Raw genomic sequence first — 16126 nt, 5'->3', positions numbered from 1 at the left:
GTCTTCCGAAGTTCGCCAGCCAGGTGTCTTCTTTCTTTCTAGCAAATGATAACTAACCCTCGGCCCTACTTGAGCCTAGTCAACATTTCAGCATCTAAGGTGACCTATGTCCATCTGAAGACAGTCCCCCAGTGTCTGGGACTTTTTCCAGGAAGTAAAAACCAGCTGTAGAACGGCTGTTTTCAGGTCCGTATTCTTGTGTAGGTCCTGGGTTGGGAATGGGCGGCCCGTTCTGCTCTAATGAGGTCAGTTAAGGCTGAGATTTCAGATATCACCAAAAAGACCAGAAAATTCAAGGAAGGAACGAACCCTTGCCACATCCGTGCTGGGATTGTTTGTCATGGCTGAGGAGTGTCATGTTGTGGGGCGATGTCTTCCTGTCACTGAGGAACGCTTGCTTGCTGTTCATGGCTCTGGGATGTGCGCATGTGCACGCTTCTGCCTGCCCGAACCCAGACACAGAGCGATCACACAGCAGACGCTGCTCCTCCCGTCCTCTACAATGTTCCTATTTGTTTTTAACCTGTAGGAAGAAGGAGGATTTACAGATGATAATGCCATTTCTAATCTTCTTTGGGTAAGCCTGACTCTAATGTAGGTGTCCTTCTGCAGCAGAACACAGTGGATCCCGCTGGTGGGCGCAAAGCTTAGACACATAGCCTGGAGACAGGGGAGCAAAGAGAGAGACTCCTCAGAGCCATGCGTCTGAAAAAGAAAGATGAGGATTCTTAGTGGAATCTTACACACACACACACACACACACATATGAAAAACCTGTTGTATATAGAGGGAGGCCAACACTTTCTTGAGTGTACTCAGTTCATGGTCCTACATAGCATAATTTATTTTGTTTTTAATAGCGTGGGAGCATCTGAGGCAAGTGCAGGTCATCTGAACAGTGTCACAGTGGCTACAGTTGTCACTGGCTCCTTCTAAAGTTCTTTGCCTTGCAGTCCCTTAGAGGGCTCACCAAGGATAGGTAACTGTCCCCACGGCTGCTAACATGTCTTCTAATTTTATGACACCTATGGTTTCCCATGCCTTCCCCATTTGTGTTTTTATATCCCTGGGCAGCATACAGCTTTCATCGAGGGTGTGGAAGCTGATCTTGTGTCCTAATATATGTTTTCGTTATTGAAAAGGCTGCAAAGAAAGTGATCAGTTGTGTCACGCATTTAAGCTGTGACGAAAGGCCATCCCTGTAACTAAATGCCCATGTGCATTTATATATGAGTTCCACTGATGGCCATTCGCTTATTCAGTTACTGCAGAACTCCAGCTCAGGTGCATGGATGGGCCGTGTGGGAGGTATGTCATTCACCAGTGACACCAAAGGAAGAATGGTCATAGAACCTGTCGTGTGTGCCCCCTCCCCCCACCCCCAACCTGCCCACTCCTGTACCCTGGTCCAGTTTTCCTCTAACCCTCTTACTCTGCCCTGTAGGAACCTGCATTTGCTTCTACTTACTCTCCTGCTATGTCTGCTGCCCATAAACACCTGTCTGTTGTATCTGTTCATCAGGTGAGGAGAAAAACCTATGGGGTAGGTTGCATTCCAGTTCCTGAATGGTAGGAATAAGCAGCTCCTTTGTGGCACTTTGTTGTGTGTGTGGAGAGAGAGGCGGAGGTTGTGTGTCTCTGTGTGTGAGCATGCGCGTGTTTAACATTTTCGTGTTTTTCAAAGTAGCTCTACCCATACCCCATCCTTCACCCCATATTTTTAGCTGGATGTGGTACTGCAGATTCCCACTCGCCGCCATGAACTGAGTATGAGGAATAGGTGACTGTTTCTACCTCTGACTTTTTAGTCCTGAGGCAGGAGCCCAGGAGGCACAAGAGTATCCATGGCTCTAGCTGAATACAGTACGTTACTGTCCAGGTCACTGCTGGTGAACGCTCCCTCAGCTCTGACCCATGTCGTCTGCCACTACATTGGCACACAGGATGGTGTCCCTCCCCTCATATGCTTTGTCCTTCCCTGACCATCATTCTCACCTCCCTGATGTTGCTCAGCCGCTGATCTTAATCTCTGTAGAGCTGGAAAGGGCAGTATTCACTTGGCCCCGTGACTTCTTGAACCTTGAAAGCTCATTTCTTTCCAGTGCTGGGCAGTATTCATGTGTCTGAATGGACCAAGCTTATTTAGCCATTCACTTCCTCGATCGATGGTTGTTTTCAAGTTTGGGTAATTGTGGGTAGAACAGCAAAAACCCACATGCAGATATTTTTTGTTAAGGCACAAGTTTCAACATTCAGGTGTCAAAGGGCATGACTGAGAAATTCTGCGGTAAGAATTCATAAGAAGCGTCCAGATGTCTTTCACAGTGGCTGCATCAAGTTCGCATTTCTCCAGTATCCAGTGTCTTAGACTTTGGCCATGCCAAAGATATCACAGAGTCACATTTTAACATGTGAGTCCCTAACAGTGTGTCATTGTTGACTATATTGCCATGCAGTTCTTTTCTCTCCGTGTGTGTGTGAGGGGGTGGTGTGTGTGTGTGTGTGTGTGTGTGTGTGTGTGTGTGTGTGTGTGTGTGTGTGTTCTCTGGTGACATATCTACACAGATGCTTTGTTCTTATGTTTCCCAGTCATTTAGTTTTAAGAGACCTTTTTGAATCTTGGGTAACAGTCCTGGGTAAATAAGGTCTGCAAATATTTTCTTCCATTCCGTGGTTTGTCTTTTCTTTCTTCTGACAGAATCTTTCGCAGGGCAGTTTATTAATCTCCGTGCAGACCAGTTTGGCAACTCAGCCTTTGTCCAAGACCAGCTGGGCAAACAACAGGTTCCCCAGGGCTGGAGCGAAGATTGAAAGAGAAAGACGAGGTTATTCAGTATCGTAACATAGCTTCGCCAGACTTGAGGCTGCTTATTTTTTCCTATTTTAAACCATTTTAGTTACATGCAGAAAGATAACATCAGTTCTGAGACAGGGAACAAGCAAGTTAACAATCAAAGATCCTGTAAACATCTTTCTGGAGGCCAGGTGTAAAGATCAGGGACAAAAAGGGGGTCTCAAAAGACAGAGAGAGACTGCTGAGCCTACCTATGCTGAATCTGCCCTGTCCGGAGCTATATTCCTAAGGGTTCTACCTGGAGCTTTAAATACAAATATACTTCCCAGGGCTTCAGTCCTAAGTGTTCTGCCCTGGACTTCAGATGCAAATGTACTTCTCTATATCCTTATCCTAAGAGCTCTGCCTTGAGCTACAGATGCAAATGTGCTTAATTCTAGCCCTTACTGGGTGTAGCACAGAAGCCAGGTTTCTGCCTTGGCTAGCTCTAAGATGTCCTGGTAAAATGAGATTATCTGCCATCAACTGTCCAGAGGTACCACAATCCTTTTATGAATCATACCTTCGGGATTCGACCTAAAGGATGATTAGACCCAAGCTGGGGAAATAGCATGTATAAGGCCATAGGTCTGATCTTAGTAGGGTGTTGTGTGTGTGTGTGTGTGTGTGTGTGTGTGTGTGTGTGTGTCCATGAGTGTACATATATGCATCCATGATTAAGCTTATGTCTAGATTTTCTCCTATTACCTCTTAAGAGTTTTATAGTTGTACACTTTACAGATAAGACTATGAGCCACTTGGAGTTCGCTTTTGTGATTTACATATGACCTAATCTAGGTTTGTTTTTGTTATATGTAAATAAGTATACAAATATTTCAGCGCATGACTTCTTAAAAGTACTCTTTTCTCTGTATTGTTGCCTTATCCTTTACTCCTTGAGGTTCAGTCAGGTGTAGATATTTGGGTCTAGTTCTAGATTTTCTATTCTGCTCTGATGACGTAGCCAATGCCCTGCTGTCTTGAGTCCTATAGCTTTGTGAATCTTCAAGCTGAGTTTTCCACCTTCATGATCCTTCAGCTTCTGTGAGCTGTTCCAAGGTTTCTGCTTCTCCAAATATATATTCAAGTTCAAAACAAGCTTATCTACTTATAAAAAAGCCTTGTGGGATTTTTATTAGGACTACATAGGATTTATAGAAAATCAAATTGGTGAGAACTGAATTGAACATCTATCCATGAACATGGGATATCTTCCATTGGATTTTTATTAAGTTACAAAAATAACATTCATCAAAAGCAATTTATGTTTTATCACCTCATACTTTGGATCATTTTAAGCCATGCATTACCCTTTACCTAGATAGATGTGATAATGTATTATGTGTTATGTTATTATATATTAGTTTATGTATTAGTTTATGCTTATGTATTAGTTTAACAATGTTGACAATGATGAGGTCAGTCAGTCCTTTATTTTGCCCCAGAAGTGGTGGTGCCTTGAAGTTTCAAGGTTCAAGAGTACAGAGAAGGAAACAATGTGTTTGAACAATATGGTTGAAACAATGTGTTTGCACAGGCTCTGTGAGGCAACGTGCAGACTCTGCTTCCTCACCTGCTTAGAGGCTGTGTAAAGTGAGGTGCTGAACCCCCAGCTGGTGACAGAACCAGACTGAAATCACTTAAAATTCTGAACACAGGGCTCTACATCATGTTCTCCAGTTTCACGTCCCTGGGTGCTATGTGCAAAGATGGATGGAAATCTTTGTTCAGGGGAAGGCAAAGCTGACTTTACCATTGCACAGAATTTTGATACTTGGCTTTATCTCTGTTACTTAGCACCTGCTTCTTTCATTTCTGCAATCATTTATTTACTCAATGGAGGGTTTAAAAATGTAAAAGCCACATCACAAGAGTTCTGCCTATGAACCTTCCTAACTGTGGAGGAATTTTGCCTTTTAATTTGCTGCTAATCCTAATGATACCTAGGCTGCAGTCTCCTGTGTCTCTCATCCCTGTTGTGTGAAAAGTGGAGTTTTGCTGTGATTTCTCAGTGGGGTAGGAGAAAGTCAAGCCCATCTGCAGCATCCTGGAAACCTGGATATGCCTCACTGGTTGTCCTGGTGTGTCTGCTCAATCATCCTTTCTTTCCAGCCTCTTCCCTTTCTCCTCCACACCACCCCCACCCTCTCTCTTATTCCCTCTGCTTCTCCCCACCATATTGATGGCTTCTGCATTTGAAAGATAACTTATAGATGAAGTAGGTCTGACAGTATTCTGCCTCCTCTCACTGGCTACTAAGCACCCATCTGCTAGCCATAGGGCAGTACAGAAAAAGCAAAACAATAATGAAGTTTGAAACTGAAAAACGAAAGAGACAACCGTAGTTTGTTTTCATACTTCGATGAGTTTCATTCATTAGGGTAGCTCTTCTAGGATTTCCAGGGAATACACACTGCTGACCTGTTATTCCTGCTTCAGCCTTTAAGGTCAAGGAGTGGTAACTTGCCAAATATCCAAGTTATTTAAAAATTTCCAGAGAAAGGAAAACTTCTATGTTTAATTCTTGCACTTAGAAAGAAATAAAAAGAAGAAAAAATCCTTCTGGAAGGTTTGGGTTGAGTTGCTTCATCCCAGGGCTCAGAAATGAAAATGTCTGAGTGTTTCCAGGAGAGGAAAGCATTTTTTTCTCAGTCACTAGCCACATGACTTGACTGTACCCTGCACTTTGGAGAGGCCATGAGCTCACTACAGAGAAAGGAGCCAATTTTAATAGCATTCTGGATAGTTTCAGGAAATGATTTTAGCCAACTGCTCTGTTGATTTTAATTAAACTTTACTTGGGACACTTCATTTTCAAGCCTGCTTATTCTCTCAAACTTCATTGTATCTTTCGGTCAAGATGACCTCATAGTTTACTTAGTAAATTTGTAGCTAAACTGTTCTTTAGAATTAGAGTCACCATGTCAATCCTGAGTGGAAAGGTTTTAAATTAAATTGTTAACAGCATTCATATTGGCAACAGTTAAAACCTAGGCAGGGTGCTCTCCTGTGCCCTTCCCCTGAACCACCAGTTTCTGCTCTCAACTCTTCCTGCCACTTTCCTCTCTCTAGTCCCCTCTTCCATGTCATATGTAACTATATGAGTCTGTGTCTGTGTTCTTGTGACTGTCCTTATGTATTTGACTGAGTATGTGTGGCTGTGTATGCGAGCATGTATGTATGTGTACGTGTTACTATTAAGGTAGATGGGTGTGTGTGTGTGTGTGTGTGTATGTATGTGTATGTGTGACTGTTAAGGTGTGTGTATCTGTGTGTGGCTGTGTATATGAATGTGTTTGACTGTGTATGTCTATTTTATCTTCCCTTCCTAAACTGTGAGCATAATATTTGTGTAAGTGTGATGACCATTTACTCCTTCAGTGAGTGCTGCCTAAAGTCAAAGGCGTTTCCCTTCATACCCGAGATACACTGACTCAGTGATCAAGACAAGAGGCTTGACATCAGCCTCGTGTTTACCAAACCACACCTGTGTTTGAATTGTCAGTTTTCCCAATAATATTCTTACTAGGCCCACTCCTGGGCCCTCACTAGGATCATGCATTGCATTTAGCTGTCAGACTTTGGGGCAAAGTTGTTGTCAGTTGGTCTGAATTACTAAGGATATCAGAATCACTTCTGGCCATGAAAGTGCACTGGAGAATCATGTACAAGGAAGCTTCAGGGGTTAATGATGGGGACACTGGTGTTTATTAGTGAAATCACCCACACTAGAGACTCAAACGCTGATAACCATTGTTCTCAGTATGGGTTGTACCTACCACAGAGTAAATCTTGGGTGTCAGATCTGTGATGATCTAAAGCCTCCTTCCGGACTCCCTTAACTACCTAACTCCCCAGTGACATCACTGCATAACCCAAAGGCCCATCCAGTCCTGGGGAATCTTGGAATTCACATTTCTTCTAACCAGCTCTCCTACTTCATCCCTTGAGGAGTTCAGTTAGATGAATGTCCTTGTAACCATGTTCTCTGTGAGCACACATGAGTGAACTCACCCAGGATCAAGACACAGGTAAATCACGGCAGCTTTGCCTCTTAACCTGTCACTGGACAAATGCTGCCAGGCTGAGGCTTACACCTCCATGTTTCTCCTCCCCCCCCCCCGCCCCCTGTGCATTTTGTACACAGAGAGTCACAGAAAGTCGAGAAAGCCAGATGACGATTGAAGAAAGGAAGCACCTCATCACTGTGCGCGAGGAAGCATGGAAGACGAAGGGCAGAGGCGCTGCGAATGACTCCACACAGTTCACCGTGGCAGGAAGAATGGTGAAGAAAGGTCAGGGCCTGGGTGTGCACACATCTGTGCATGCCCATCTGTGTTGAGTGAGCGGGTGGGTGTTTCTGCTGCACACATCACAGTGCCTCCTCTATGGTCTAGGAAGCCTGGTCCAATCTGTCACTATTCCAGAACTCACCTGTTTGGAAAAGGAGTTCAGTCGTAGGATTGAGATCCCAATCACAGCTCTGCCTTTAAAAGGAAAGCAGTTTTAACCGATTGCTTCCCACAGTTCCTCTCCATTGTTTCCATCTTCTTGCAGACTGACATACAGACATCTAGACACACCTTCTCACCACACCACCACCAAGAAATCCTTTGGTAACAAAGGCAGCTTAGCAATAAGGAGCCCCTCTTGTCCTTTGCAAGTCAGCCCACCTGTCCCCTGACTCTAGCATTGTAAGCTGTGGTTTACAGAAGCCAACTTGCAAGCATACGACAGATATCTAAAAGATGTTCTGAATTTCAGAGGAGAGATAGGAATGATCTGCAGATTGCCTAGTGTACCATGATCCCCAGAACTGCTATGAAGCTAAGGCCAGAGATGTAGGAAACAGTGCTGTGTCACCTTGATCAGTGGTCTCCAGAGAGTTTGAGGGTGTTTGGGGCTTTTTATTCATGTTCTGTGGCACATAAATGTTAGGGTCCCTGTCATCCATATACATGGACCCCCATTTCTCAAGCTATTATCTAAAAGCAGATTTCCTAGTTACTGGTACTGTCGTCACATGCACCTAGTCTGTGGGTTCTGCCATGAGTTTAGCTGTCCTTCACCTCAGACCCTCCATTCTGAATCGAGCCTCCATGGCATTTGAGAGATGTTTGTGGAAGGGAGGGAAAGGGAAGGCGTGCAAGCCTTGGTGAGTGATTCCCTTGCATCTTGCTGGAAGAAACCTTTGAGACAAAGGTGTCGACCTTGAAGGGCAGCAGAAGGTCATTTGTTCTCACAGGAAGCAGGACCCGGCTTTTCTTCGAGAGATCATAGAACTGTTTAGTTAGTGGTGATCTGGAACCCAGCCTCTCCCCATACCTCTCACCCCTTACCACCCACCACCCACCACCAACCCCTTATTAACAAGAGGCAGGTCTGGGCTCAAATCCATTAAAGGCAGCTGGAACTGAAAGTGAACCAGAGCTTAGGTCTTCAGCTCTTGCTCCAGCTTGTATCCTAATGGCGATTTGCTCAGCTTTTATTACAGTTTATTTTGCCATCTCATCTAGAGAGTCCTAACTGGGCTCCTCCCCTGTACCCTTGTTCCCTGGCCCACACTGCGGTTTGGAGACGGAGTAGTCTAACCCACTGTGAATGTTCTGTTCCTATTTCCTTGCACAAGCCTTGTATTTTCTCAGGGTTCGTAAGTCATGGGTCTTTCTGGGGTAATAATTTTCTTGCTTTTAATCTGATATAAAAGATCACATCTATTTTTGAGCTATTATTTCTTTTTGATTTGCAATTGTAAGGCACCTGGTTTTTGTTGGCCGCAGATACAAGTCCCAGAACCTACCCCACAGGACACCCACAGTATTCTAATCTCACAGTTTTAGTGACCCATTCAGACAGTTTCAGTGCTTCCTTGTTTCTCCCCAAAAAGCTCTGAGCTCCTCTGATGTCCTTTGGACAGTCTCTGTTTTCTATATTCTTTTATTCTTTGTAACAATTACCACATCACAAGATCTCGCTAGTTGACAGAGATGGGGGAGAACCTTAGGGCATGCTGTGAATAAAAGACGTGAAAAAAATGTTCTCAGAGAGGGGGTCCATGTCTGTTGCTTTTAACGTTCACTGAAAGGAGCTGTGGGAAGAACTTTGGTTGCTTTAATGCTTTGAAAATTCACTCTATATCCCCTGTTGCATTATGGGGAAATCCATGTCTCTAGCAGGGAAGGCAATGTCCCACAGGTCCAGAAACTCTTTTATGCATTGTGGCCTGGCTGACAGCAGGGGGCAGTATAGCGGTGGGTTTTGCCCTATGTCCCTGAGTGAGTCTAGCTCATTGTCTACAGCCAGTGCACTCCTCTGGTAACTCAAGCACTCTTTAGTAGGCAATGACTTGGTGTCCATTTTTGTGACACTCAATTTTACTTACATTACTACATTTCCCAAAAAAAAAAAAAAAAAAAAAAAAAAATCTTACTTTCTCATGGACATGAGCTTTTTGCTGACCTAGTAACAGAAGTGAATTTTAGAATGTATGCACACATATTTGCAAGTGCATATGCAAACAAATACTGAGAAGTGTGTTTCCAACCTGTTGCTCAGAACTTAAATATTGAGCTGCTTCCAGTCCTGCCTGGCTCCTGAATTTTAATGCTTCGTTTGCATTTCTAGCTCATAGGAAGAAGGAGCAGAACACCCCTCTCCTTTCTCTGTAGATGAGAGTAACGTACATGCTCTCTGCTGTTCCAGGACAGCACACAGGGCTATGTCCTCTTAAACTTGCACACCACACACACTGAAGAGTGTGCAGAGAGCAGCAGCAGCTCATTCGTTCTTCACAAACATTACACTCATTTTCCTCCCCAGTGCCCTCTACTCCAGTAGGGGTGGGTTTCTCTAGACTTCCTACCTGATGCTTTCACATTTCAGCCGAGTGCCCTGTGCACTAAAAGTCCCCTTTGCACTTTACACAAGCCCTTCAGCCTCTGCTTGAGTAAGTGCTTCTACCCTCTGTCTTGGAGAACATGTGATTATTTTCAACATACCTGAGCTGGGTGAGCCTCACTGTCCCACAATCCCAGATGGGTCTGCTGTGTGTTCTCCAGTCTTTATTCTGAACGCTCAGACCTCTGGTTTATTCTCCACACAGTCCATGTTCATAAGTTCACCCTGTCATTGCCTCCTCGTAGACCAGAGAGAGGCCTGGGGCCTGGGGCCTTGTTGCCTCAGACAAGGGGGTTACTCTGAACAAGCTCTGTGGTGCAAATTTGCTTTATCTCCGTGGCCCCAACACTCTAGAAGGTCTTCAGAACTCCCTCTTGTTCCAGCATATTCTGGAAGCCATGGGCACTCTCACTCCATTTATAGCCTATGGATATGCTCCCCCGTGCCTTTGCTGCCTATTTTGGAGTGTCAGACTACCAGCTGCATAGTTCATAGGAAGAGGAACATCCTAGATATGGCCTCATTTGGTGGCCAACCTGTGCATACTTGCGTACATACTTTGCTGTAAGGACATGTACAGGTTCATTGGGTTCTGGGAACTTCCACAATTAATCCTGAACATGATAAACTGTCCCCTTGTGTCTTCTGCAGGTCTGGCGTCACCCACAGCCATAACTCCCATCTCGTCCCCTCTCTGCAGTAAATCAAGGGGGACCACCCCAGTTTCCAAACCCTTGGAAGGTATGTGCCCCTGTACATAGTGACGTGAGGGTCTGAACAGGGATGGTCAGGGGTGTGTGCTCACGATGGTCTCTAATTGTTTAGATATTGAAGCCAGACCAGACATGCAGCTGGAATCGGACCTGAAGTTGGACAGGCTGGAAACCTTCCTAAGGAGGCTGAATAACAAAGGTGTGTGCCAGATCAGAGCGGGGCTTCCGCCTGGCCTCTGCTCTCTCAGAACCTCTAAGGCCTAGCTTTCATCCTCTTAACTTTTGGAGTTTTGTCTTGTTTGACGGTTGTTTTTGTTCTTGCTCTTGTTTTTTGAAACAAGGTATCAGGTAGACCAGGCTAGTCTTGAACTTACTTCATACCCAAAGATAACCTTGAAGGACAGGCATGTAAAATAGCTGACTCTCCAAGTCCCACTTCTGATTGCTTTCTCTCTTTAGCCAAGTTATCTCCTTAATTATCTACTTTCAGCAATTTACACGCGCGCGCACACACACACACACACACACACACACACACGCTTAAAATCTTTTGTTATTCTTCAAAAAATGAACTTATAGTCAGTACTAACCAGAGTTCTAACTCTGATCCACTTAATAATATCCTAGATTTGGGGTGCCCAATAGTGCACTTGTTACTGACTCAAAACCCTTGGGATGCCATTTGATCCAAGTATATATAACGCAGTGATTTTGTCTTTTCACTATAAAACAATTAGTGTACAAATGGAAAATCAATGTACTCTTGGATGGGCTTTGAACTTTACGCATCATTTCTGCTAAGGCAAAAGTATGTTTCTTATAATCCCAAATAATTTCTAAAATAAAACTCTAGTAAAAAGACAATGCAATGAACACCTTATTATAATAATTGGTGACACAAAAGGCAATATGCAGAAATAGCCTTTTTCTCTTGATAAAATATATCTATTCATCAAGTACCAAGTACTAGGAATTCCTACAAACACTGAACAACAGAGCTATAAGGTCATTATATAATAGTTAATCTGACTGAGTAAGATACATTAACCACAAAATCTATTATTCTGTTGTCTTTGTTAGGGTTTCTATGGCTTTGATAAATACCAGGACCAAAAGCAACATGGAAAGGAAAGGGATTTATTGATTGACTGATTGATTGGTCTTACAGCTGTAATCCATCATCCAGGGGAGTCAGGGCAAGTGCTCGAGGAAGGCTGGAACCTGGAGGCAGGAGCAAATGTAAAGGCCATGGAGAAGCACTGCTTGCTCTCGTGGTCCTGTGGCTTCGGCCTCATGGCTCATAGTGCTGAGGACCACCTGCCTGGGGTTTGCACCGCCCACATGGGCTGGAGCCCTCCACATCAGTCTCTTATCAAGAAAGAGGCACGGGTTTCCTGCAGGCCAGTCTCATGGGGACACTTTCTTAGCTGTTACTCTCTTTTCCCAAATGACTCTAGCCTGTACCAAGCTGACAAAGAGCTAGCCAATACAATGGAGTAATGGTGATGTAGTTTTTGGTCACCTGGTAATGGCAATGGCATTCTGTCTGCTCTTGGAAATAAAGTTGTATTGGAGCACAGCGACATCCTTTGATTGACCTGCTGTGTGTCCACAGCCGACTTTTGCCCTGTAACAGCAGGGTTGGGGGATTACATAAGAAGCTATGTGCTCTCCTCAGAGTAGTCCCAAATGCTTCCGAGTTCTTTCCAGAGAACTTTTGCAGACAAGGCTAAGGTTAGCTCCCTCTAGTAGAAACGGGTCAGGTTCACAAGTGCTCATGTGCTTGTGAGGACAAGGCAATCCTGCTTCCTTCCTGTCCTGACTTTCCCTGTGCAGGTGGGCTATCTCTCTGAGATGTGAAATGTGCTAGGAGCTGAGGTGCAGAGGTAGGTAGGAAGAGGGCTTTGGGCCCCGATGCTGTGCTTTCCCCACTCCAGGAATGTGGGAGACATAAAGCACTGTGGGGAAAGTCGCTGTTGTGTTTTCTCGAAAGCTCACAGTGTATTTGCTCCGTTGTTGATAGCTGCTGGGATGCAGGAAACGGTTCTCACCGTCACTGGCAAATCTGTCAAGGAGGTGATGAAGCTGGATGATGATGAAACCTTTGCCAAATTCTACCGCAGCGTGGATCACCATCTACCCCGAAGCCCTGTGGAGCTGGATGAGGACTTTGATGTCATTTTCGACCCTTACGCTCCCAAGTGAGTTTGAGAATGACTCCCTTCCCAGGCTTCCCCAATCCTGTCACCAGAAACTTCTGCCAAGGGTGTTTGCTCTAGAGCAAGATGCAAATTGCCTCATCGTCAGCCTGTTGTACTTGCACATCTGCTTTGTGTGCCCTGGGTGTTTGTGCATGCTTGAAGGGTGTGACTGGCTTTCACGTCACCCAAGCATTGCTTTGGTGGTGTTTTATAATAATTTATTTAGTGTTTTCTACAACTCTCCACTGGACACCACTGAACTTACTCCTAAGTGAATATTTGATTTATATGAGCTCAAATCAGCACAATGAACTGGGAAATCAAAGAAAGAGCCATAGTTCTTTGCTTCTCAAAATGTATAAAATTGATTTGTCCATGGGCTTTCTCAGAGGCACCCAAAGGTGCCCAGGCAAACATTATAAAAAGTGATGCTAGGATTCCAAAAAAACCCATGTGTTGGGCTGAGATCAATAAAAACACAATTTAGTTAAAACTCAGGTGTGCCTTGAGTGTGCAGAGACCACTGTAGCAAGTCTCTCTTAAAGCTGTCTTTCCATACGCTGGCCTCCTTCTTGGTCCAACCGCAACTGTAGGGAAGGAGGTACCTGTATCCAACACCAGACGGACAGGCTACTCGCTCAACCCAGAACCACTTCCCAGTAGATCCTCAGAGATCAGGTTTGCGCTTCATTCTTCCAGCTTGGGTCCAAAGTCCATCCCTAGCCCTTTCACGCAGTCCACTGGGTCCAAAGTCCATCCCTAGCCCTTTCACACAGTCCAGCAAACAGATGAAGCCCATCAGCCAGAGTGGTGAGGTGAGCCCCAGAGGAAGCCCGTATAACATGAGGGGCACACAGCCCGCACTGCATTCCTCTGCTCTTCCCTTCGCGGTCGCCGGAGCACCCAGGAGTGTGTGCTGGAGCACCCAGGAGTGTGTGCACTCATGGCGGTTCCCATCAACCTCTCTTGGTGCGATATGTTACTTTGTAGGAGTCTGGTTGTTCAGTTCACCTTCTCTCCATCTGACCATCATTACTGACCCTTGGCAGTTCTTGGTCACCAGGAGTCTGTTGGGAGGCCACGCAACTGATACACTGCTTCCATAGCTGGTCTACTCAAACTTGGGTGAGGCAGTCTCAGGGACCAGAGATGACTCTGAAGGCCTATTTTATTCCAGAAAAAGAATTAGTGTGGGGCAAAAAGATTCAATGGAAGTACAGTTGTCATCTGCCTAGTCCCTGAGAACGTGTTGGTGGTAGCAGTAGGTGTGTGTGTGTGTATGCGTGTGTGTATGCATGTATGCACACGTGCACATACACAGTGTCGAAGACTCTCTAACCCACACAAAATCAGGAAGTAAAAACAGTGGGCTCTGCTGGCCTGGGTCGAAGACCTGAAGGTAAGGTGACATCCTGAGCCACATCTGCTTTGCCCACAGATTGACATCGTCAGTGGCAGAGCATAAGCGTTCAGTCAGGCCCAAGCGCCGGGTTCAGGCTTCCAAGAACCCTCTCAAGCTGCTGGCAGCAAGAGATGACCTCCTTCAGGAGTACACGGAGCAAAGGCTAAACGTTGCCTTCATGGAGTCCAAGCGGATGAAAGTGGAAAAGAGTGAGTGTTGGGGCTACAGCCTGGCTCCAGATAAACCGCTTACACTGCCACCTCAGCAGGTGTTCAGAGAGCAAATCGAGATACACATGCACATGTATGCCTGCCTCGAACTTAACAATTTCTCCTTGAATTGCTGCTTAAACTCTGCTGTTTTGCTGAGTGGGGTCTTGAGATGGAAGTGTTTCTGGATTTGCTAATCCCTCCAGTTTTTAGCTCTGGCAAACCCAAGCACAGCAATTCTCCACCGAATCTATGAGGGTTTGACCAGATATCCTGTGGGTATCCCAAAGGAGATGCAAATTCTCACCCAGCATTTTAAACCATTGCTCTCAGGTTGTTGTGGGAGAGATCCTGGGACTTTGTGGAGATAGGTTGGGTGTGTTAGGGTGGAGAGGGGGCCTTAGAATGAACTGTGAAATGGAGTGGGGTTGGTCTCTGTACCTTGACCCTGAGCTAGACACCTCAGCTTTATCTGTCCCAGAGTATGAGTCCTACTACTGTCAAATAGTGATTTTCATGGAGGTAAAAGCATCCACAGTCCTGATATTTAAATATGTTTTACTGTGGTCTTTATTTTCCTCCTAGCATTTATAAATCAATTTGCCAAAGGCTTTTTGTTTTAAGAGCATTTAGTGGCGGATCATGCCTGCAATCCCAGCCCTCAGTGTTTAAACACCATAGAACCCCAAGTTCCAGGATAGTCTGGACTACATAGTAAGACCCTATCTCCAAAACTAAGGGAGAAAAGAAGGAAGGAGGAGAAGAGAGAAGTTCATTCCAAGTCTCTCTGCCCTGACTCATCTAACCTTTCTCCACACAATAGAGAGGAGAGAAATGGAAAAACTTTGAGGAAATAATTATATTCCAACTAGTTGACTGAGAGATGCTTCCTCAAAGGCAGGAGCCATCTGAGGTACCAAATAGTATCGGTGTCCTGGTTTTAGTGTTAGAATCATATAGGGCACATGAGTTGTGTGGCAAGAGGAGCTGGCCTCAAGCAAGAGTGAGGTAGAGATGCATCCAAAACCTCAAAAATCTCATCTTGATGCTGGCTGGAGTAAAGATCGCTCCCTCCCTGTCCCAGGCCTGTATGCCCTGATACATGTAGCCTGTGTGACACCCACCTCTGCCCTTCTTGAGGTAGTCATGTAGCCTTGTGACCAAGTTTTAGGATTAAATACATGGGATCCTTCTTCATACAAATGAAATATTTCTAGCACCTCAGCCCCAGCCAATAATACTCTCTCTCTCTCTCTCTCTCTCTCTCTCTCTCTCTCTCTCTCTCTCTCTCTCTCTCTCTCTCTGAAAACCCCTACACTCCTCAAGCTGTATATAGCTCTTGTTCACCCTGAATAAGAGAACTGTTTCACAAAATACCGTCTAGAAGAGCAGCCTCCACAGGATGACAAGCTCTGTGAGACTTGTCAACAGCAGTTGATGTGTCCTGTACTGCATTTAAATCTATACACAGTGATTAAGCATTGAAGGGTGCAGCTCCTCAGACTGGAGTCCGGTTGGTTAGCAGTCATCTGTGATGACAAACGTTGGCTTTCAACTGCGCATCCCCCCACCTTCCTTCACAGTGTCATCCAACTCCAACTTCTCAGAAGTGACTCTGGCAGGCCTAGCCAGTCGGGAGAACTTCAGCAGCATCAGCCTTCGGAGTGTCAACCTGATGGAGCAAAACTCCAACAACAGCGCCCTGCCCTACAAGAAGCTCATGCTGCTGCAGATTAAAGGTATTCTTCAGAGGGCTCCAAAGGAATTTAGCCAAACAGGTTTCTATGTAGTCACCTAGGACAGTAGACTCCTGACTGCATCCACTGTTGCCTGGGGTGGGGGGGGCAGGCAGTCTGTCTGAGTCTCCCCTC

At 45.2% G+C, this 16126-nt stretch overlaps 1 protein-coding gene across 14 annotated transcripts in view; it reads left to right on the top strand.

Moving 5' to 3' along the window:
- SVIL (supervillin) overlaps positions 1–16126 on the top strand; it is a 176504-nt gene that overhangs the window by 139684 nt on the left and 20694 nt on the right. For 6 of the 14 annotated variants that reach the window (XM_080917090.1, XM_080917093.1, XM_080917091.1 and 3 more), the window contains 8 exons: positions 530–577; positions 1445–1522; positions 6981–7128; positions 10382–10471; positions 10556–10642; positions 12467–12644; positions 14083–14255; positions 15839–15994. In XM_080917090.1, the coding sequence (XP_080773216.1) occupies positions 530–577; positions 1445–1522; positions 6981–7128; positions 10382–10471; positions 10556–10642; positions 12467–12644; positions 14083–14255; positions 15839–15994 (958 nt within the window). The remainder of the gene's footprint in view (positions 1–529; positions 578–1444; positions 1523–6980; positions 7129–10381; positions 10472–10555; positions 10643–12466; positions 12645–14082; positions 14256–15838; positions 15995–16126) is intronic. The other 8 variants (XM_080917088.1, XM_080917089.1, XM_080917095.1 and 5 more) reach the window with 2 other exon arrangements.

This window comes from Micromys minutus, assembly GCF_963924665.1.
Source record: "Micromys minutus genome assembly, chromosome: 5".
NCBI classification, from domain to species: Eukaryota; Metazoa; Chordata; class Mammalia; order Rodentia; family Muridae; genus Micromys; species Micromys minutus.
Note: the sequence above shows the minus strand (reverse complement) of the source record. Positions and strands in the feature narration are given on the sequence as shown.